At 45.6% G+C, this 22,721-nt stretch overlaps 3 protein-coding genes across 4 annotated transcripts; 2 read left to right on the top strand and 1 right to left on the bottom strand.

Moving 5' to 3' along the window:
* Nucleotides 1–6: 6 nt before the first annotated feature.
* On the top strand, nt 7–12,901 carry LOC135391186 (rac GTPase-activating protein 1-like). The gene is made up of 14 exons (XM_064621326.1): nt 7–126; nt 557–650; nt 909–1,050; nt 1,413–1,473; nt 2,955–3,070; nt 3,405–3,615; nt 6,349–6,550; nt 6,634–6,935; nt 7,004–7,240; nt 9,893–10,001; nt 10,536–10,774; nt 11,716–11,803; nt 11,857–11,923; nt 12,774–12,901. Exons 2-14 carry the CDS (start codon nt 563–565, stop codon nt 12,802–12,804), a joined length of 1,893 nt encoding a protein of 630 aa, XP_064477396.1. The 5' UTR covers nt 7–126; nt 557–562; the 3' UTR covers nt 12,805–12,901.
* Nucleotides 12,902–14,093: 1,192 nt separating this feature from the next.
* LOC135391185 (probable very-long-chain enoyl-CoA reductase art-1) lies at nt 14,094–19,101 on the bottom strand. The gene is made up of 12 exons (XM_064621325.1): nt 18,934–19,101; nt 18,239–18,289; nt 17,795–17,846; nt 17,681–17,725; nt 17,514–17,617; nt 17,333–17,445; nt 16,915–17,020; nt 16,788–16,860; nt 16,472–16,515; nt 16,342–16,399; nt 16,127–16,261; nt 14,094–14,429 (listed from the first exon to the last, which is right to left on the bottom strand). Exons 1-12 carry the CDS (start codon nt 18,937–18,939, stop codon nt 14,302–14,304), a joined length of 915 nt encoding a protein of 304 aa, XP_064477395.1. The 5' UTR covers nt 18,940–19,101; the 3' UTR covers nt 14,094–14,301.
* A 555-nt stretch (nt 19,102–19,656) lies between these two features.
* Nucleotides 19,657–22,181, top strand: LOC135391184 (dnaJ protein homolog 1-like). 2 transcript variants are annotated; one of them, XM_064621323.1, is made up of 3 exons: nt 19,657–19,847; nt 20,305–21,141; nt 21,794–22,181. In XM_064621323.1, the coding sequence occupies exons 2-3, from the start codon at nt 20,311–20,313 to the stop codon at nt 22,034–22,036; spliced, it is 1,074 nt and encodes a 357-aa protein (XP_064477393.1). In that variant the 5' UTR covers nt 19,657–19,847; nt 20,305–20,310; the 3' UTR covers nt 22,037–22,181. The 2 variants fall into 2 exon arrangements, with proteins under 2 accessions (XP_064477393.1, XP_064477394.1); XM_064621324.1 differs by lacking the exon at nt 19,657–19,847 and adding an exon at nt 20,085–20,199.
* The last annotated feature ends 540 nt before the right edge of the window (nt 22,182–22,721 follow it).

Raw genomic sequence — 22,721 nt, 5'->3', positions numbered from 1 at the left:
AACCGCGCATTGCCCTGGTACGAGAGTGTCCGAGTGCGCGCGTTCTGTTTCTGCGTTTCGAGTCTCGATGTGTTATCCGAAAGTGCTCTTTTACGTACAACCGGTAAAACGTCCTCGATAGACGATGTGAGTGATTTTTTTTTGTATTGGACATATCTCTCAACAATGAGAACAGATTTCATATGTGCTTCAGTCCAACGTACGTTACACTGCACGTTACACGTTACGCAGCAGTGATGTGGGCTTGTGCAGTAGGCACTCTGTAGTTTGACCTAAAAGAAGAGTCAAAATTGCCGAAATGTGTCTAAAGCTGGAACAATATATGGGGTGCACATGAAAAAAGGGATGTCGCCAAATATGTGTTAGGGGGGTGTAGTGGGTGTGGATATTCACAGATGGGAGTAGATACCAATATATGTATATATATATATATATATATATATACATATATATACCAATAACACCCTGACAGGGAGCACGATGCAGTGCCATCTGCTATTTACCACGCACCTTTGTAAAAACATCATTATCTGTGGTGGCATCACTTCTCTTCTAGCACAGCATGAGCAGTTTGAAGCAGCCCCTTTCAGTTGTGGCACAGTTTGACGACTTCTGCCGCTTGAGCAGGAAGGATTTCGACGTCACTACAGGTAATTCTCCGGACCAAGTTCCGTCCCATTATGCAACAACACACAACAGCACATCAATAAGTGTGCATAGGCATTGCGCTAAACTGACACGATCACACACAAGAGAGGAGGCAGGACGTCCTGTCCACCCCTCTTTCTTGTGTGATCGTCTCGGTTTAGTACAATCCCCGCGCACCCAGATATGCACCAACTAGCCCGACAACGCATTTTGTAAAGTTGTAAGAACAAACTTCGCATGTGCTTAACTTGCTGCTGCAGATTTCCTTTCGTTCGTTAAGAACCAAGATGCCCACAGGAAACAACTCGGGACACAGCAACGCAGGATCGATGAGCTCCAGCACGAAAATGAGCAACTCCGTAACACTGTTTGTGAGCTGGAGACTGAACTAGAGTACACGAGGTAGGAGATGGGCAAATGGCCTTGTATTCATACGAACTACATCCACACAGAATATTCTAGTCGAAGAAAAAGCAAAAAAAAAAACTGCTCACGCAGTAATATTGGAAGTGGCGTACACTAGCTGCAACCATCGGCCCTGTTGTGTGCTATGCAGTATCTTGTGGCTGACCCACAGGATATTTCCCATGGTTAGAAGAGCATATGAAGATAGATGACGTTACGCTCGAGCTCACATGGCAGCAGAAAGAAATGACGTCTCGCGCATCTTCCGCTGGAGTATTCTAGGGAGCTACGCTTGTCTGAATGCACTGTGACTAGTTCCTTCCACATTCGTTCTCTTTCAAACACATTTTTTTTTACAGATGTATAGTGGAAGAAGAAAAGAAAAGGAGCGAACGTTGCGAGAAAGAGCTTCAGGCAAAGGTCTGTTGCCGTTCCCTTGTGCTACTCGGCCTTCTCTTTTCTGAAGTATTCGTTGCCAGAAAAGCGAAATGACTTTTCGAGATTGTTGACTCTCCGCTTAACTCCTCGATGTCGTTCGTCCTTTTTCTCACTTCATGCCATCGGAGGCGCAGTTGGAGGTAGTACTGTACAAAAATATTTTGGGAGGGGTTCTGAGGGAATTTCACATGGGGAAGAGTGTTTCACGCATGTTTTCTCTTTCCCAAATGCACTGCATAGTGCATTTGCGGACAAAGGTAGGATTTCAAGGGGGAGGAGGTTGAACCCCCCCCAAATCACTAATTCGCTCTGAGATTGAACAGTGTCGACGCGTTGCGGAGAAACGATGAACTACCATTGTGTGGACATGTCGTCTGCTTTTACACGTTTATTAAGCGTTTACTGCAGAAGGTGGAGCATTGGGGAACCGAACAGTATCGTACCAGTGGTCTTTCGGTGGCTATACACAAGAATTACGGGGGAAAAAATCAATTCCGAACATCGGCCCACGTGTTATCCACACTAGAAAAGTGACAGTTTCTAAAAGCGATAAAACCCCGGTGCAGGGGACACAAAGAGACAACACAGAAACTGCCTCCTGCACCGGGGTTTTATCGCTTTTAGATGTACCACCAAACAGCCCGGTTTTTATCGCTTTTTGACAGTTTCGACCCCTATAGGTCGATCTCGGAGCGAATAGCGATAAGAACCCTCAGTGCAGGGAAGTATGAGAAGGCTTCAGTGCTTCATCTGTGTCGTCCCTTCTCATCCCCACTGCACTGACGGTTTTTATCGCTTGTATCATGCTTCACCAAACAGGCCAGTTTCAACCTTATTAAACCAAATTAATTTATCAGTTTAATTCCAGAACATTGCGTGAAACTGTCGCTCACATAAATGTGCAGACGGATGTAAATTCTTCAGCACTGACAGACACAAAAATTTAGTAACATTGAGTAGTGCCTTTACAGCGTTTTGCTACAGGGGCAGCATATACAGCTCGAAGCACAGTTTACTTGAATGCGCCTCCGGCCTGCGGAGCGGGAAGAGAGCCACCCTAGCGGCGCCTAGGCGTAATGAAGGGAAAGACTGTCCCACTTGTGCTGCGGGGGTGTCCACCTTGCCATGAACTGTTGACTCGGCATTGCATTACCATTGCACCCTTGCGATATCGGCCAGCATACATCTCTACATAATCGCCGCAAAACCAAACAAACGTCGCAATGATAACAACGGCTGACGGTAATGCGATGCTAAGTCAACAGCCCATGGCGGACACCCTTGCAGCACAAGTGGGACAGTCGAAACACTCTTTCCCTTTATTTCTTGTAAGCGCCGTTAGGGTGGCTCTCTTCCCGCTCCGCAGGTCGGAGGTGCGTTCATGTTAAAACTGTGCTTCGAGCTGTACCACTTGAAAGTTGTGATAACGGATATGATAAGAGCAGTTCTTCTTTTACGCTTAGACCAGACAAGTGCAGCTGATAAAAGAGTTTATATTGAACACAAACCTGGACTATCGGAATAATAAGGACGACAATGCTGCTTATGTCCTCGGGCACCTCAATGAAAGACAAAACAGGTAATGTGTTTATGTTTAAGCTGTTTTAACCAGTAATGTTATTCAGTTATAACTACAACAGAGTACGAGTAAAAAGTAAAGCTTAATGAAATTGGATTTTCAACAGATAAGTAAAACTTTAATATAATGTTGATGCTATTCGTAACTTTCAGCTACACTCACACTACTAATCAGCTGCACTCAAAGGAGCCGTGATACCTTTTCTTTTTTTTTTTCCCGCAGCAACCTATTGTCAAACTTCATTTTGCTTGGCGTGTGAACTGACATATATTGAGAAGCATTAAGTTTGAACGATGTCCTCAGCAAATCATAGCGTAGACCCATAATTCCACAGGCATCATCAGCAGCGTGATATACGGGACCAATCCGTTGGTTCCGTCCTCTCACCTTCTCTTGGAACAGACAATGGAACAGACAAGTTTTCTGTCCAATCTGGGACATCCAGTCCTGGTGGACTGCATTCGTACGGTCAAGGACGTTGGCCTTCTACGGCCACAGAACAAAATTGTGGTACTGCTCATTCTCCAGGAGGAAGTGCTATGCAGGTGATTTCATACGGCAGGAAACAAGCGCTATGCTATCTAGATGCTCTTTGCTACCGGAGACAACAGTGCATGTTGTATGGAGGGCGTGTACAACATGCCCATAACAATGACCACATTTATGTGTCGTTGAGTGATAAAGTCAGTCAGGTCGACACGTGGTGTGTGAGACACCCATTTTAGCGGGCAACACTGGCACTCGTGTATCAATTTTTTTGTTGTGACTTCAGTTTTCATGCGAGTCAACTCCTTCCTCGGATCCCGGGGAAAAGAGTTGTCGTGAAAGGTGGTGTTAGGACGAGTCCGGTCCGCTGAGAGAGCCAGGCCAATCCAGGTCGCAGCAGAAGAAGTTCGTTTACATCTATGTATAATTACGTACAGCAAGACTGCTTCCAACGGGGAAGTCCAAAAAGCTGATCCTTCAGCATGGGCTTTTTGTTTAAAATCAGGGTGATGTTCACAAAGTACACGAGCAAAATCAAATTCTCACTTCTCAGCCCTGAGGATTTGTCCGTTACAGAGGTTCTCCAAAATGCTCCAATCCTGAAGCAAGCAAATTACAAAAGACAGTTCTCGGAATTATATAATTGTCACAAATAAGCAATGTCACAAATAAGCAATGTTACAAATCCAAAACCCATTAATGGCTCAGGGGGAAATGTATACAAACACAAGAAAGGGCTTGGAGGAAATGCGTCTCCTAGAGATGGCAAATTTGACCCCAGTAAAAGTTCCTCGAGTCCCCAAAGGGAGATAAACGCCAGTGCTCCGCGTGCCACAATGCTCATTCATGGGCTTCTGGAGCTAATCCACATCTATTCATAGAGGAACATATTTGTAAAAGTGGTTCTAGACAATACCCTCTGGACAGAAAGTAATTACCAAGTATATGGTTACGGGCAAGCAAATACAATATGAACTGCAGAGAGAGGTGCTCTCGATGATCATAGAAACTTAAAGGGACACTAAAATGCAAAAACAAGTTTACTTCAAATTACGTTACACGATGTTAATTTTGTACTTGTCATCATACTTCAAAACTTTGATTCCGTTACGAAGCTACCATCAAAATTATACCGGACTCTGTCTTTCTTGCTTCGGCGCTAGGCAGTGAACGGCGTTTCAGCTCATGCATCGGTGTTTCTCAGTCCATGCTGTGCATGCCACGCTATGGAGCAGTCCCGGTGAAAAACATAGTGCGCGTTGCGAAGCGGACTGACGTCATTGTTTGAAGGATGTGAGGATAAATGTTGTCCTTGGAACATTCACGAGAACTGTTATGGGCCACAATTCAGTGAATCGGTATTGAAACATGAAGCAGTGCGCATCATGCCACGCATATACATGGAACACTACGATCAGACCCGTTCCCAATCCACGCGCCCACGATAGGTATGCGCACGCTTCTCCTGCTGTCTCATTGGATGCCGCCAATCTTTGTCTCGTGGGGATCTCATTTGATGCCGCCAAAGACAGCTGTGTTTCCATTGTGTTCTTCTAAACGGTAGCGTTGTGTCAACTAATTTTGTTTGAATTGCAGTAATTGAAACACAGACTTTCATTTGAGAGCAAGTTGTTTTTGCATTTTAGTACCCCTTTAACAATGTGGTGTACTGTAGACATTGCTGCAACAGATACAGTGTTATGCGCATGCAATGTTGTTTTGCTGCCATACTTGATGGGCAGTGCCAAGTTAGTGCCTACACTTTGGCACAGTGTTGCCCTCAGTTTTCAGTTCTGATTTTCTAAAAGGCTGGGAGTGGGACTGACACGAAAACTGCGACGCGACAGTCCCCAGTGCTTTCACTTTTGAGTCAACTCATTATATATGTGTGAACTGCTTGATGATACATTTAAATGCTGTAAGTGCCCCGGAGTACTCTACTATCCTTGCATTTGCTGACCAAGAGCTAGGGAGGCTCCGCCTCCTGGATGCCAGCCAATAGGAGGACGCGGAGGGCAGGCACTTCCCAAGCCTCTGCTCTCACATAAGAGATGGTGCAGCGTTACTGTTGTTTGGCGTGTCGCAAGGCTTCAGCCATGGCGCACGAATCTAACCAACGGCTGAACGAGGCTTAGACAGGAGTGCAGCTACCGCTATTTTGCCTGCCGCAAGGCTTCTGCCATGGCGCGCCGATCTAACCAACGGCTTTGCCATCCATCAACACGAGGCCAAGCGGGAGTCGCACGTGCGCTAACGGACTGCGAAACCGTTGGTTACATTAGTGCTCCGTGGCAGAAGCCTTGCAGCAGGCAGAACAGCGTCCAGCTGCTGGTTAATGGACGGCGAAGCAGTTCGTCGGATTGGTGCGCCATGGCAGAAGGAAACAACGGATACGTGAAACAACGGTAACGCTGTGCTCTCTTAGGCGAGAGCAGAGGCTTGGGAAGTGCCTGCCCTCCGCGTCCTCCTATTGGCCCGCATCCAGGAGGCGGAGCCTCGCTCGCTCTTGGTCAGCAAATGCAAGGATAGTCGATTTTCTAACCCACCTCCGCATTCCCACCCAATCCCACCAGAGGTGCTCCCTGAAGCGCAGTGATGCTGATCTTGGAGTGTAGTGCCCGATGCAGAGAGTGCGTCATGTAAATGGAGTCATCGAGCATTTCGCTTCGCATTGCTCGAGCATTGAGCATTCGCATTGCTCGAGCATTGAGCATTCGCATTTGCCTGTTGCAAGCGCTTTGTAAGGACAATGCAACAGCAACAGGCAGCTAACTGTTCATCAATGTCCGCAGGGAAATATCTCGTCACACTCTTGTAGCGACAGTCAGTGCAGCCCTGGTGTGATAGCCACAACAACGGTGACCATTTCAGAGGACAGGCGCATACAAGCAACATCGCGTGTAGAAGCTACAAATGCGGTGCCTTCCCAGGGGAAGCACATCGCAAGTAATTCAGTATACCCTTTGCCACCAGTCACGGAAGCACTGCACACTGGTATACCTTGTGATCAAATTCACTCCACTTTCACGTCCAGCTTTAAATACTCTGCAATATTTATTCCGTTTTAATATGTTTAGGTGACACCGGTGGTGGTGACAACGGCAATAACAATGAAGGTTTTGAGAAGAGCGACACTGATGACGACCCAGAGGATGCAGCAGGATTTGAGGTAGAGGTCGCCAAGCTGACTGCGTCGAAAAGAAGCACTCCAATTTTCATGGAAGGAGGACCTAAATCGGACAAGCTGCACAGCTTCATCGCAAAGACTGCCATAAAACCTGACAACTGCAAAGTGTGCGGGAAACGCATTCGTTTCTACAAGCCTGCTCTCAGGTGTCCCGTGTGTAGACTGGCCTGCCATCCCGAGTGCAAAGCTAACGTGAGCAGACGTCCTTTCTCACTCACGCTTTTGTCCTTTACGTACGTGTGTGTTTTGGATCTCATCAGGCACCAAAGATATGTGTCCCTGTGGCAGCAAATCCCTCACGGAACAACATTCAGCTAAGACTGGCAGATTTTGCATCACCTACGTCACCAATGGTGCCCGAGTTGCTAACCGCTTGCCTAGCGGAAGTGGAACGCCGAGGCCTTGAGGAAGATGACCTTTACATATCTGCAGATCAGCAGAAGCATTCTGAAAAGCTTCTGGAACAGTTCTTGCAGAGAAGAAGGGTGCCCGCTTTGGTAAGTGTGTGCTGTCCACATGGCCATAGGATGGAGTACACCAGCATGACAGGCTCCATATTACCGTACACAGCTCCATTTGTTGGAGTACTTCAGAGGTGTCGTGAAGTACACCACGGGTGAACAGGGAATGACAAGCGTGCACAGTTGCTGGTCGAGAGGGGCTCACAAAATTAATTACAAAACTAAGCAATGCACTACGTAATATGCTAGCCATTCGCCTCTCCAGCTGGCTGCTCGTCACTGTCACGAGGTCCGGCGGGGGTGCTCCGTTTGGTTAGCCAGGCGATTCTCACAGGGGAATATCGGGACTAATTCCGCGACATGTACTTTGGACCTGTGCGATTCACCCGAAGCACACCCTATCTCGTAAGCAAGAACACAGAAGAAAGAAGTTGGACCGCCAATGCGTACCTTGCGGCACGTGTGAATACGAGAATGTGAAATGAGGGGAGTCACGAAGACAATGTAGCTTAAACAAAACAAATATTTACTTGAGAAACAGCGAGGCTTTTAAACGAATAAACTAACCAATGCATATAGAATACCACGCATGTTACAAAATGATACGTTCTGCATTTTGAGCAACCGGTTACAAAGAGGTAAGACAGGCAACAAAGAAACAAAGTCTTAGCTGGTGCCGGCTGAGGGTCCTGGAGCTCGGAAGGGTAGGGTCCTTGTTGGGTCGATGTTCTGTTGGTGGACAACACACGTACACGCAAACACTCACAAAGCCCTCGTTGACTGTTGTGTTGTAGTGCGACGACTTCTTCGCCGCGACACCCGTCGTTGTCGCTCGTGGATACGTGAGGCCACCGTTAACTACCGACACTGACCGCCCCTGCTTTCCGCAGTCACCAAAGTCCCGGTCTGCGCCACCCGCGTAAGACGGAATCGAACAAGCTACATGTCCCCACCAAGTCTTCTGAGCGACTCCCCTCATTTCACATTCTCGTATTCACACGTGCCGCAAGGTACGCATTGGCGGTCCAACTTCTTTCTTCTGTGTTCTTGCTTACGAGATAGGGTGTGCTTCGGGTGAATCGCACAGGTCCAAAGTACATGTCGCGGAATTAGTCCCGATATTCCCCTGTGAGAATCGCCTGGCTAACCAAACGGAGCACCCCCGCCGGACCTCGTGACAGTCACCTAGCGGACTCCAGGAGAAGCACTCTATGAATGCTAGTAACAGCAGACGATAGGTATATCTCGTGCTGACCCGAAACTGCCACAACTTCCCTTTCTGTGCGATGGGAGTTTCCTGGCTTACAGAACTCAAGCAGCAACAGCACTGCTCAATTCCGCAGTGCAAAAATACTGCGGATAAGAATATTCAATGTCGAGAAGGGGAAGAGGAAAAAGAGACTATCACGGGAGCGGCGTGAACAAAAACAACGATAACACCAGGAGATGACGCGCGAGTTATGTTATTTGTACAAGTTTTGAAGCGTGTCTCATGTGAGAAGGCATGAAGCAGGGCAATTTATTCATCGGCAATCATTCTTTTCTCCGCCATCTCGAGGACGATGTGAGCGCCTCTATAGGTAGTTGGAGAGGCAAATATAGTGCTTGGAATGGCCACACTTGTATCAAGTTCAATTAGAGCCTAAAGTTTTAGAAAAGTCCAACACAATAAAAATCCATTTCCTCAGATTTACACTGGCTTCACTTGGGGCAAAACCCGAAAAACGAACTTGCTCATGTTCCAAAACGGGGACACCTGAGACATGGAGCAAAAAGGAACACCACACAACACGAGAACATGTTGCGCTGTGTTCCTTTTTGCTCAGTGTCTCAGGTTTCCTTGTTTTGCAATGTACGAGTTTGCCTGCACCATAGCTCTCTTGCTCATGTTCACCTGAAATGCAAGGAACTCTTTTTTTAATCTTCCACACATTATCACATGAATTGATCACGCAATTGATTGATTACAATCAATTGATCACAGACATAGAACCTGAATTTTGCCATCTTTGTTACGTGGTGTTCCCTGTAATAGACTAGTGGATATATAGAGTTCCCGGTCTTCGGTATCTACCGAAGAGCACCGATAAACGTACGCTGGTAAATTTTTTTCAAGTTCGGTAGAAATAATTATTCACCGATAGTCATTGAAATCAGGGGTTCAAATGTCTCAATATCATTTGCTGTCCCTTGGTGCTGAACTGCTTGGCAAAAGACAGGGGACATAAGGTCATTCTTGAAAGAGCAAATATTTTGTGTATAGCCTCAGACAGGGTCTGAATGTTGCCAGATAGTCAAGAACTAGACCCGTTACAATCAGGTCTGTTCGAATTCAACGTTCTTATAGCGAAAAGAGCGGTGTGCTATGTCACCTGCATCGCTTAACATGTATACCTCACAGTTCTTTCATAACAAGTCCCGGTTTTAACATATGGAAATAAAGTGTTGGTTCAAGTGCATGGGAAACTCCCGTATCGTTTCTAGCCGGTTTCCACCGAGTGTCTTCACATCTCAAAATATTACCACTGAATGCCGCCGATTCCTAGTGGACGAAATAGTCACCGAATGTCCGAAAAATTTAGCACTGAAAACCAGGAACCCTATGGATATAGAAAACTAGTGGCTATAGTTTATTGCAAAGGTCTGCATCACTCTTGATTGCTGTCAATGTGTTGCTCACTTCCTCAGGTATCTGTTGAGATTCCAGTCATTTGTTCTATGATCAGGGGCTTTCTAAATTCCCTCAATGAAACCTTGATTCCTGGCTCTCTGTGGGAGGACGTCGTTTGTGCCGCAGGTATGCCGAGCATTTTCCTGGCTGTGCGACTAGGGTTGCCACCTTTCAGAGTGAAAAATACCGGCTGAGGGAGAGCAGGTGGAATAGAGGGGAAAGGAGGAAAGGGAAAATGGGTGAGGAACGTTCTAGCTGGCTTGACACAACCACCAACAGCTTTGCACAACCACTGTTCTTGTACCCTCCGAACACAAGACGTAATGAATAACAATGATGATAATAATAATAATAACAATGAATAATAATAATAATGAATAACTAAGAAAACGACTGGTGACTGCGGAGTTTGGTCTGTGCTCCAGATTTATTCAAGCTGTAGTGGAATGTTGAAGGAAAAACCCCGTAAAAGCCCTTATTTAAGGTCTTGAGCCACAAATACCGGCAAAAGGCTGCCGGTATCACCTTCCTACCGGCAACCGGCAGAGGCAGCAAATAACCGGCCGTGCCGGTATAATACCGGCCTGGTGGCAACCCTATGTGCAACCCATAATAATAATAATAATAAAACTGTTTTTGTTTTGTGGTGGTGTGGTGCAGGTATGCACGACGCCAGTGACCAGCTGCAGAAAGTACGACACGCAATTTCCAAGCTGCCCCAGCCTAGTCAGGACACATTGGCACTGCTCATTAGCCGTCTACAGGGAGTCGTCAGTAATTCTAAATTGGAATACATGGTGGACTGCCTGGCGAGGACGTTTGGACCAGTAATAGTTGGGTCCTCCTCAGTTCAACGTGGACCAGATGAACAAGACATTCAGAAAGAGAAGCAAATTCTTGTGAGTTTCAAGGCACTTGATCACGTGTATCGAGTGCATATCTACGAGACTATGTTAGTGTTCACTCTCGGTGTATTACAGCTTGCTTATGCTTTACGCTACTACTTGCACTCATTTGAAGAGCTCATTAGGATGTGTGACACACAGTTGGTCGCAGTTGTATTTTCCATTTATGCCACTGCCCCTAAGGGGTGTGCGACACCCATATCTGGTGCCTTTCGGACATACCTGGGTGGTAATGTCATTACTGTAATGAAATTACAGTAATGAATTACTTTTTCTGGTAATTTGTAATGTAATGCATTACTTTGACATTATGTAATTTGTAATGTAATTTAATTACATTTGGGCAGTAATTTTTTAAATGACATTACTCATTATGAGAGAAATGATGTTCTGAGGCTGGAACAGAAGATGTGGGTTCGAGTCCTACAGCTGGCTAACCTTTTCAGTGGCTTTCATCTTTCATCATTACTCATTACTTTTTACAAAAGAATCGAGTGTTCAGTTTAACGGTTTGTGGCATAGGATAATCATTGTTTGCGGGCCCCATCCTCCAGACAGTCTTCCTGTTGCCGCGATACATTGTGTCATCTTCGTCTCTACAGTGTGGAACGATACGTCATACGTGGCACCCTGACATGTAGAAGAGACAAATAGAAGTGTGTGATTAAGCTCGCAGTAATGACTTAGTAATGTCATTACTTTTTCGTAGTAATTGTGATGTAATTGCATTACATTTCAATTGCAGTAATGAGTAATGTAATTTAATTTAATTCTAACTGGAGTAATGCTTAATGTAATTTAATTACATATTAGAAGTAATTTACCCAGGTATGCTTTCAGACATGTCTTTTTTTTGGGGGGGGGGGGGGGTCGAAACTGGGCGTGTGGGACGAGTGACGAGTCAGCCATTCTCATTCCACAGTGACTGTTTGCAGGTGATGAAGTGTTTGCTGACTCTTCCATCAGAATACTGGAGTGCATTCCTGGTTCAGGGTGCCCAAGGGGGAGTTCAGAACCTTGAAGGTAGGACACTGACAATGAGTTTGAAAATGTCATAATGTAGCTAATGATTTCAGGAACTGCTGCAGCGGGTGCCCAGAGTAGAAACCCCAGAGGGGTGATGTCCAGCTTTGGGTTTCTCTCGTAAGTTACTGTTTCTGCTTGTCTCCTTGCATGTACAGCTCGAGCCGTGCGTAGAAAATATCCACGAAAGTTGCATAATTTTTCTCAATTAGAATCCCAGTTTGCACTGTTGCAAAAATTGTGGCAGAAATGTTGAGCATCCGTATCAGGGATGACAAAATGCCCACTGGCAAAATAATGTTACTGTTTAAGTGGATAAAGAGGCACTGGAGTGAAAAAAAAAAAAAAAAAGAATTAGAGTTGCAGTCACCTTGACTTATGAGCGAAAGAACCTGCACTTTACACTTCAGTGCCCTTTTAATTTGCAGCTTTGTTTGAATTCATGCTTGAGGAACATTACGGAAGACCCAAGACTCCCGAGGACAATGTCTATTGTTGCTTCTACAACAGTCATGTGGGGATGAATCCTTTACATAGACATGCAAGCTTACATTTAGTTGAGAATGAGCACTGGATCATGATGTGACGTTGGGATGAGTGAAATTTATGTTCAATGGTGAAAGATGTTGTCATGTGTGGTAAATGTACGTGTGTTAAAATAGTGGGAGCGCTACAGTGGATTTTGGTCAGTTAGTCACTTTTACTTTGGGAATCTCGTGCATTGGAAATTCCATTACACTTACTCCTCTGTCATTATTACCAATATTTTGCTGTACTTCAACATTTGCGAATAATCTCGAGGCCATTTCCAACACTATTGTTATTCCAACAATTTTGCAACATACTACCTTTTACCACAGCTTTACACAGACTTTTAACCAATGCTTGCTTCACTCACTAGTAGTAAAAAAAAAGTAGTAAAGTAATGCTACTGACAGTGCATGTACAAATTTAATCTCTCTCCTTTCAGGAGGCGTCGCCTATCGCCACTGGCAGAGTAACTTATTCTCTACAACCTCCTTCCTGTCTTCTCTTCCTTCTCTCCTTTAATTTGCTAATACAAAGTGAAATAATTTCAATACAGTTTAATAAATTGTTATAGGAGAAAAAAAAAAGTAATGACTGTACTCCAATGTTTCAAAACAACAGAGCAAAGCCAACTTTAAAGGATGTGCAGATCTCTTGCCTTCTAGAGGTGAACTACGATAGTTCTTGTGGGAGAACGCCTTTAATATGACTTGACAGAAAAAAACTGTTCTACTGCACCAGAACTAGTGGGTATGGGTAGGACCTATTATGCTGCTCTTGAAAGCAAGGGATAACAGGACACTCCAGACCTTCAAAACAATTGAGCGGGCGGAGCAGCATTGCCCATGGCATGTGGGGATGATGGAGAGAATTGTGAGCTTTCATTGGCTCTTGAAGTACATGTCTGTGCACAGCTCTGTCCAGAGGTCATGGCAGTGGCCACCCATAGAGAATTTGTGCCATGGCCTTGCATGAGAACACATGGCAAAACACCCATGAAATCTGATACTCAGGTAGAAATTAAGTGTTGCTGCACGTAAAATCCAGGCATACCCATGGCCACCCTCTCAACCCATTGTCACCCTCTCTAACTTCATTAATGTTGGCATTTTCCCCAGCTGCCATTGTGAAGAACACCTACAAGAGTACACAATCGTTCATCCTTCGACCAGAGCATCCGCAGTATTCAGACAGTTGAGAAATTGGGGACACTGAGCAAAAAGCGAGTGGTTGTGGAAATGGCTCTTGATGTGGTGGTGGTGGTGAAAACCGGTTTGCCGTTGCTTGCCTCCCTTATGTGGGCAGTGTCATGACTGTAGCCAGGATGATGTCTAATCAACTCTGGCGCACTATGAGAGATGCGATTTCGGGTGGGGGGGGGTTGAACCCCAGAACCGATCAGCCTACTCTAGGGTGGTAGGCTGATGCAGGCGTGCGCAGGTTGTCTTTCAATATCTGTGCCAAGAACGAATGGCTGCTAACGAGAACGTGCACCTCGACCAAATGCCTTAGGTGCAGACAGACTACCAATCTGTCAGTAGCCCAACGAACAAGCTTCAACCTCACTTTCTTCACCTTCTCGCTTCACCATTTTAGGCAAATTTTGGTGTAACGGTGGCTCCCATACAAAATACTAACCGAGTTGGACTGACGTCGAGCCTCTTATAGGCTCCTCCTAATGACCAGGCTCACTTTTTTATACACGCCTCCCCCCGTATTTTGTAAGCTACCTTTAGAGGATGTTCCATTGACATACAAAAGGAACATTGTGACCATTTTATTAGAGGCAGCCTCAGCAAATGAACCATCACCAAAAACAACACAATGCCCACTCACATGAAACCAACAACACTCCTGAGAACTGCACTTGTGAGAGGATAATGGCAAGAAAACTTGCACAAAACAGATGGAAGCGTGGAATGTGGCTCCACCGCAACATGCCCTTTTCGACAACTGTCCATGCAGTTTGTTCACAGGAAAAATGGCACAATAGCCTTGCGATTTTTAGGGTAGCCAGGGAACTCCTTCTTGTAGTTACGGTGCTTCCCAAGCGCCCACACAGCCATCTGATAGAATCCAGCCATTGTGAATAGTGCAGCTGCAAGTGATAACAGCACTGATGTAGCACACAGAATACTAATGAACACAGTAGGAGAAGGAATGGTAAAGAAGAAAGGAAGAAAAAAGGAAGGAAGGAAGGAAGGAAAAAAGAGGGGATGTGACCACTCCCTGGACCTCCAAAACTATCTGTGGAAATTGTAAGCCTCTTACTCGCATGTCATGTTTTATACTTTAGGCCTTTGGCTGTCAGGGGTACTCTTTAAATAAACAAATACTTTGAGGTAGTCGCAATACTCTGAAACAGGAACACCCATGAAACTAGAACTTGAAGAGGGCAATGTGTCCTTGAGTCTGAGGCCGCATTCACACGAGGCAACTTTTCCCAGCTATGAGCAATTTTGGAGATGCTGGTAGTCGGCCGACACCAGCAACCTCCACCAAGTTGAGCGAAAATTCCAGCAGTTCCTTGTGCACCGGCCAATCGGCGAGGGGAGCATTGACACGCGACTCCCAATGGCGTGAGGGGATTTCGTTCATGCCAGGTTCGTGCTACCTGGCATGGGTTCGAAGTCCTGCAGGCGTAATGCCGCACAACCATAGGCATTTTTTTAAGATAATGATCATCTTTTGGCAAAATAATAATAAAAACAAACAAAAATAAAAATAAAAATAATGGCACCATCAGTTGGATTCTAACGCACACCCTGTAAGGTGGGTTGTTGGAGTGGAGCTACCAAGTTGCTACGTGTGAACGCAGATATTGCGAAGTTGGTTGCTGCGAAAAGTTGCCCAGTGTGAACACAACCCGAGGAACAGGAAAGATGAACAGGGATGACAAGTGTCTTGTCTTCCGATTCATAGTTCTGGCTCCTCTGACTCAAGGATATGCTACAATTTTAAACCGAATATGAAGTGAATAGCTGCTAAATGCAATAGAAGCGGATACATATATAGCCGAACTGAACATCCCGATATACAGCATGCGCATGTAATACGTGTATACAGGTCTTCGTACAGAGCTCACTTTGTTTTATGCTCTCTCATTCTGGTGTTCCTGGGCTTACGAGTGCTGCTTTGGAATTACAAAGACGAATACGATACAAGTATACAATTACTCGTAAATATTTGCACAGCCCTGATAAGTTGCGTATACCATTCAAGACATGTTACACGATGCTCGTAGCATTTCGTCATGAAACTCACAGAACATGTCCGATACCCCTTTCAGATAGTATTCTAAGTGACAGTGCATTTCGATTTTGAAATAGACTTTACGGCCCCCGTCAGATGAGCTATACAAGAGCTTCTTGTAGCCAGCTCCTTCTACCATCTAATTCGTTTCTGTTAAATTTGGTACCCTCGCACTAAAGTTGTCATCTTAGCAAAACCTTGCCGACATGGTTATAATCTGGATTTGGCCTCTTTTTGTCACATTTAGATCTTTTATCTATCACTTGAGCATTGCAGTAAGCGATGTTGCCAGATACTGTTGAGTGTACGCAGTTTTGAATCGTAAAGGCTCTTGGGCGTAAAAGCCAATTTAATAAAAAAAGAGCATTTACGCTGCCATCCGACAGGGTTGTTGAAGGTCATTTTTCGGAAAGGCCAATTCCCCGAAGGCCTTCGGGTTTGTCGTCTGACAGGGGTGCGTAATACAGCTAATCGCAGGTTCAATTGGAACTTCAAACTCTATCATAATGGTGTGTATGATAAACCGTTAAGGCTGTACTGTACCTGGCAGGCACTGTGTCATAGTTGAGAAAGAGGCCCAGGCCAACACCTCGTAAGTGTAGTTTGGACAGGATACATGGCTGAACAACCAAGTGAAGGGGTTGGCTGTTGGCTTGGGAATGCGCCTTTCCTTTGTGCCTTGATGGGAGAGAGAGAGAAGGAAAGAAAGAATGATGGATTACTTCCTATGCTTCGATAAATGGTTCCAGGAAACAAACCTGGTGGCCGGAGGTTTCGAAGGGCGACGTGAATGCTCAGGTTGCCCAGCTCGGCAAACTAAAAAATGAACCGTTTCAAATAATCATAAAGATGGCTTGTGTCTATATTGGTATGCAGGCCCATACTTACCAGAAATGCAGCTAGAGCACCATAGATCTGCAGCTTTCCGAATGCTGAAAGGTGATAAAATTTCCTTGATGCACCAAACACGGGAACGATGGAACCTCGTATCCCCAGCCCACCGCTGAATTTTCAAGCACCAAATCATTTTTCGCTGAATTTTTCAAGCTGACCGAAACATGCGACTTTACACGTTACTCTTGCGCTGCTGGATTTATGCAAATGTAAGGTTAGTGAAGGAAGAGGGGAATGTGCTTGCTAAAGCTATCAATAGACATTCCTGACTCTTGGTTTTTTATGACAAACAATAATGCGAGTCGCTTACCTGGTGGAGTGTACAGTGGATGGTTGACGTAATACCCGATGTAGAGGCCAAACAGCCAATAGTATGAGCAGTTCTGTAGATCAGTATTTGAATTAGTGAGAATTAATGAGATGTTTCTTTTAGTTACCTTGAAGAGGTTCATGATTGGCATAGTCCCATGTGAGAAGCGGTGAACGAAAAGCGTTTCGAGTAGTCTCTTGACATAGTGCACTGTCCAGCAGCCCGCTGCTATGCTGTTGAATGGGAATTGATTGAGAATATGCTCTCGCTTGTATTCCGAACTACTGTATGACTGCGGGATGCATCGTATCACACGTCGTATAGACACGTGTGATCGACGGCTTGCTGTAGAAGTAATTTGCTTCGTGTGTGAACTGTTTTCCGCTTATTTATTTCATTTTTTTCCGGGCCTTCACACCTCTTAATTATTGTGATACCACATTGTCAACACTTGAAGCAGTACTTGTAACCGCAGTGTGCGTATTTCACATTCAGCGTTTTTTTTTTCCAGTTTTCTTTTTATTCATGGTGTTAAATCTACTTACTGCACCACCATGTGTACTGGCTGGGTAGCTGCGTTTGCCCCATAGAAGAGGGAGGGTCTGGTATATGTTACCAAGTAGAGAGCAAGAGGACCAAAATACTCCACCAGGAACACCTAAAAACGCAATTAGAATTAAACACTCATATGGTGGCAACATACAAATGCGCCAAATTAAAGCCTACCGTCTTCCATCCAATCTGTGGTCCGAGGTCCTTGACGTACAGCGTACCTCCGGACTTGAAATCTATGCTCTTCAATGTGGCCGTGTCGCTAAGGGATCTCCCACCTGTGTATTCGAGAGACCTGCTGTTAAATATTTCTAGCTTGACGAGCATTAAGGCAAACTCACGAGGCTCGGATCTAATCGACTGCCTATCGGGGTACAGACTTGGCCCTACAAAACAAAGTATATGTCAAGTATTTCACTGTACTGCTGGTCTTATGTGTTATATGGTTTACTCACGGGCACGAAAAACTAGCTTCTTGATGTCTGTCACTGTGGTCGACGCTTCGACCTGCAAGGTGTCGTGTCAAATTGATGTTATTTAGTCATTTTCTGATGTTAGACCCTTGTCACATGGGAAATTTAATGTCATTCCCAACGAATGACATTTGCACTGAATGACATTTGTTCCATGTCATATGGTGAAACCATATTTTGTAAAATAATCTGATGATTCGCTGGTTTCGAGAAAAAAAAAAAAAAATGTAACTAATGTACCTGTATAATGCTTCATATATTCGGGCCTGGTGTATTAATTCTCGACAGTGACATCATTTACGAATGGCATTCTGTTTCTTCGTGTAGCTCGATGACATACAAGCGGATGACATTCGGTGCGACTGTCATTCGCTGGGAATGCCCTTCAGTTTGCCGTGTGGCAGGGGCATATAACATGTTACTTACCCCTTGCAGCTTCGTAATGCTCTTGTTTGAGCCGGCTAGCACTACTTCCACCTGCAAAAATATTCGACAAGGTAAAATCGTCGCCGTTTAATTCATTTTCCGGCGAGGAGGAAAACGCTTTGAGGAAAAAACGGTGGACAACTTGCATATCTCAGGGTCATCTTTCATACCTTCCATATCGCATTACGCGTACCCGATGATCATTGTCTGTTTCGTATCGCAGCGCATATCGACGACCGCATACTGTAACTCGCGGTGCAGACGAAACCCGAACGAGTGCTTCGGAGAGTTTTCAATTAAGATACACTCAATTTTTTAGTGCCAGTTAAAGAGTCATTGTTTTCCACGATAATAACCCTGTCTTCCGATTCTGGTAACGGTGCGGGGAAAAAAAAACGCGAGCGGCTTGTACTGGTCCTATTAGTTCCGCCAGAAGTTCGAGAGAGCCCGAAATTCCAGTTAGTCCCTTGTAACGCGCCCCATCAGAGAAATGTCAGGCTTCTCGTCAAGACTAGAAGAAAAGCGTCCTGGTGATTGTTTTAAAACCGACTCATAGTGAGCGTGACAATTTCGCAGGCAATGCGGTAGGGATTATTTAACGCGATAGCTTCCTCGCCGTACTTTCCTCATCCCCTGAGGCGGTATTCCAACTTCACACCGCTGAAGAATTCTGGTAACAAATAAATTATACTTACGTCCATCGTGCCGGACTTTATCGCAGTTCCGTGAGGTGAAGTTAAAGTAAATTACAATGCAATGCACGTGTGTATATAACGAAATGTCTGGTGGCTACAGACGGAGGAGGAAAATCACGAACGCTTGCTCGCTGTTCGCTCGCCTCTCGTACGTAGTTCTAGTTCTAGCACATCACGCTAGGTGAACTGTAACGATATCGATGATGCTTCCTTATGATGCAGGAGGTCAAATACTTTGTCAGCATCCAGCATCTTTGACGTTGGCAAATTTTTTATCATAACAAACTGTGAGAGAGTCCCAGGACCTAAAGGTCTAAAGGAAGGAGAGGAGGAATACATATTCTCGATTCTAGAATTATTCACGTGTTAGCTTTTCCTTAATTCACGTACGCTTGTTTGGTTTGCACAGTAGTGCGTAATGCCGCTGCCATATCTTCCTAGAGTCTCATCTGCAACGTAAATGGACTGCAGCGCGTGCGTTCCAAAATTTCTCAGCTGAAGCAGCTATGGGTCCAGGTTAGGTTTAGGTTTGGTAAAGGAGGCGAATTCACGATCTGTTTCTTTGCAATAAATGCGACATGTTATGTCCGCCGGTGAGGAAACCTTGCAGGGCCCAGCCAGCCCATGCGAGCATTGCCAACTTTCAACTTTCTTGCTTTTCAATTTTTCAATGGGCAACAAACAAACAAGCAGTCGCGAAGGGAGTTTCATCCCTCACAACCAGGCGCCAGCACTGGCGCTGTCGTCGTTGTGACGTCGAACCATTTTCTCATTTTTTCTCGACGCATCTAGAACCTTCTTGTTCGTCTGGTGAGCGTATACATATATACGTACCGCACGCAGACTGAGATAGTTGATGTTGCTAAGTGATTGAAGGATACCTGTGATAAGTCTCTCACTGAAGCTACACACAGGTAAGCTGCCATTCTTGTATCTTTCCACAATCTTTAGTGCTCAGATCGCAGATCGGAAATGTTTTTTGTTTGAATATTTCTGTTGCAAGCGTCTCGTGTTTGTTGCTTGCTGTGCTCGATTATGACCTTTGTATAAATAGATTTTTATTACACCTATAAAGAATCATAGAGGTTGCAACGATACTGAAAACCATCCAATTAGGCTCCGTTTTCGCAATGTGACCCGTTTGTTCAACCGCCATTTGTGAGATACAAATTGGAGGGAGCGGTATTGTCCACGTTATCCCGGTTGCGTAGTTCATAAATTAGTCTGTTTTATGGTGATCGTTTAAGTTTACAACGAAAGTGGCAGGTGAGGTTGTGTTTACGCCAATAGATTTCCCTGACAGTACGGCACTACGATCTTCAAACGTGAGTTACTGACTCGCATAACGTTTTTTTTTTTTTTTTTTTCCAGTTTACCATGGGCAAAGACTACTACAAGATACTTGGCATAAGTAGGAACGCCGCAGATGACGACATCAAGAAGGCGTACCGAAAGCTCGCATTAAAGTACCACCCGGACAAGAACAAAACGCCCGAAGCCGAAGAAAAGTTCAAAGAAGTCGCCGAGGCCTACGAGGTGTTGAGCGACAAAAAGAAAAGGGATGTTTATGACAAATTTGGCGAAGAAGGTCTGAAGGGTGGATCCGGTGGCGGCTCTGGCATGGGAGGACCCGGCCAGACGTTCACATACACTTTCCACGGCGATCCGAGGGCGACGTTCACGCAGTTCTTCGGCACCGATAACCCGTTCGAGAACTTCTTTCAAAGCTTCGGCGGTGGTCCTCCCGGTGGCATGAACATGTTCTTCGGAGGCGACGACGAAATGGAACTGGACGGCGACCCGTTCGGCATACCTATGGGACGCCCGGGAGCGAATCCGTTTAGGTCGCAAAGTTTTACGGCGGGGAGCCGCGGTCCGACGAAGCAGCAGCGACAAGATCCCCCCGTGGAACACGACTTGTACGTGACGCTCGAAGAGGTGTTGAAAGGTTGCACGAAGAAGATGAAGATCAGCAGAAAGGTTGTGGGACCCGACGGAAAGACCTCGAGAAGGGAAGAGAAAGTGTTGACGATCAACGTGAAGCCCGGCTGGAAGGCGGGGACAAAAATTACGTTTCAGCGGGAAGGAGACCAGTCGCCCGGAACGATACCTGCCGACATTGTGTTCATCATCAGGGACAAACCACATCCTCAGTTCAAGAGGGAGGGCACCGATGTTCGCTACACCGCCAAAATAACGCTTAAGGAGGTAAGTCGTTGCGCTGTGGTGCCTTTGCACGATCCTAAGTTGAAATCCTAACTGCCATTCCAGTCCTGTGTGCGAACAGGTCCATACTGCCTGGACATTATACTCAACATTCATGTGCAGCATGAGCCACACCTATGAGGTGGTGCTTACAATGTAATTGTTGTCCCCCACCCTTATCAAGACCCCCCCCCCCCCCCCCCCCCATGAGTGTGGATAGACCCCCATGGGAGAACTTTCATTGTGGGTAGACTGCTGTGCACAATTCTTGTATCGGTATCAAGATGCCATGTCCGCATAGTTGAATTTTTGTACTGCATTCAGCGTTTCTTAACTTCATTTTTGAAATGTTCAGTTCATCTGTATGCAGTCTGCTCAGTAGCATAAGGGTAGGCCATGACCATTTTGCGGAGCATGTTGAGGGGGTTTGTTTCTTTAAAATGTGGCTATGAATCGAGCGTCCTCCGAGATTAAGAACAAAATTGTGCAAAATGATTGAGACGGCTCGCGTAAATTTTCATTGAAATAAGCAGGTTTGACAAGTTTCAGAAAAGAAAAAAAAATCCTGCCGCACACAGGGCTATGGCATGCCTCTCTTCTTCCTGATTAGTCGAAGACTCAGGTGACCTGACGCCCATTCTTTTCTTCTTTCCAGGCGCTCTGCGGATGTCGCATCGAGATACCGACGTTGTCGAAAGGACGCATCATGCTCAACTCGTCGGACATCCTCAAGCCCAACACCGCAAAGCGTATACAAGGACAGGGTCTACCCTTCCCAAAAGACACTTCGAAACGTGGGGACTTGATAGTCAGTTTCGATATCCAGTTCCCTGAAACGCTAACGGAGACTGCAAAGCAGATACTGTTCGACACACTGCCTCCCCACACGGTCAACTAACGAGCCCTTTAGCGGCTTGTTCTTGTAAATTATGTAAATATAGTCACGTGCGTAAGACCTTGTTACATCGTTTTTCTTCCGTTTGTACATACGTATGTTGAGCAAAGCTTTGCTGCTGTAAATAAAACACATTGTTTACTCTGTACATTGTGTCGAGTGACTCTGCTGGGAGGATTGCTAGGGCAGATATTTTCAGTGCAGTGTGCTTAATCACGAAGGGGGGAGGGGGTGCCTTCAAGTTTCTGACAGTGACATATCACTGGCACGCTTCGAGCGTAAAAGTTAGCCGCGTGCCCCAATTTTTTGACGGGAAGATTCTCGGACTGTGGCCCTTCAGTGCTAAGCATGCTCATCGCCAGGGCTTTGAAGGCGTTACCGAAAAACTGGGTTGCGTCGAGGGGGAGGACCAACGTCAGAGACCCGAAGTCTGACTCAGGGCGCACGGAAATAGCAGCGCTCTGCAACGCGATCCCGCGGTGAAAGTAAGGGAGCCCTTGTGGAGGTAACATCGTTATAGAGATCATCGCGGCAGACGAAATTGATAAGCAGACGACTCATCTGTTTTGGCGCCCTCATTTGCTAAAGAAGCAGATGGCGCTTTCTTTTTCAGCAGATTGTCTGCAGGTAGTTAATCTATTTTTGACACTGTGACTCTAAGTCTTTCTTTCATTTTTTTTTTCTCTCT

The sequence above is a fragment of the Ornithodoros turicata genome, chromosome 4 (genome assembly GCF_037126465.1).
Source record: "Ornithodoros turicata isolate Travis chromosome 4, ASM3712646v1, whole genome shotgun sequence".
NCBI classification, from domain to species: Eukaryota; Metazoa; Arthropoda; class Arachnida; order Ixodida; family Argasidae; genus Ornithodoros; species Ornithodoros turicata.
The sequence above is the reverse complement of the archived record's forward strand: the minus strand, read 5'-3'. Positions and strand labels throughout refer to the sequence as shown.

Coding starts and splice junctions, on each gene's coding strand:
- LOC135391186 (XM_064621326.1), top strand. CDS start 563: ATGAGCAGTTTGAAGCAGCCCCTTTCAGTTGTGGCACAGTTTGACGAC. Junction 1,474..2,954: donor AGAAAGAGCTTCAGGCAAAG/GTCTGTTGCCGT, acceptor TTTTACGCTTAG/ACCAGACAAGTGCAGCTGAT. Junction 11,924..12,773: donor TCCAGCTTTGGGTTTCTCTC/GTAAGTTACTGT, acceptor CTCTCCTTTCAG/GAGGCGTCGCCTATCGCCAC.
- LOC135391185 (XM_064621325.1), bottom strand. Junction 17,446..17,513: donor CACAGATTGGATGGAAGACG/GTAGGCTTTAAT, acceptor TTGCGTTTTTAG/GTGTTCCTGGTGGAGTATTT. Junction 14,430..16,126: donor TATGACACAGTGCCTGCCAG/GTACAGTACAGC, acceptor TATCACTTGCAG/CTGCACTATTCACAATGGCT.
- LOC135391184 (XM_064621323.1), top strand. CDS start 20,311: ATGGGCAAAGACTACTACAAGATACTTGGCATAAGTAGGAACGCCGCA. Junction 21,142..21,793: donor CCAAAATAACGCTTAAGGAG/GTAAGTCGTTGC, acceptor TCTTCTTTCCAG/GCGCTCTGCGGATGTCGCAT.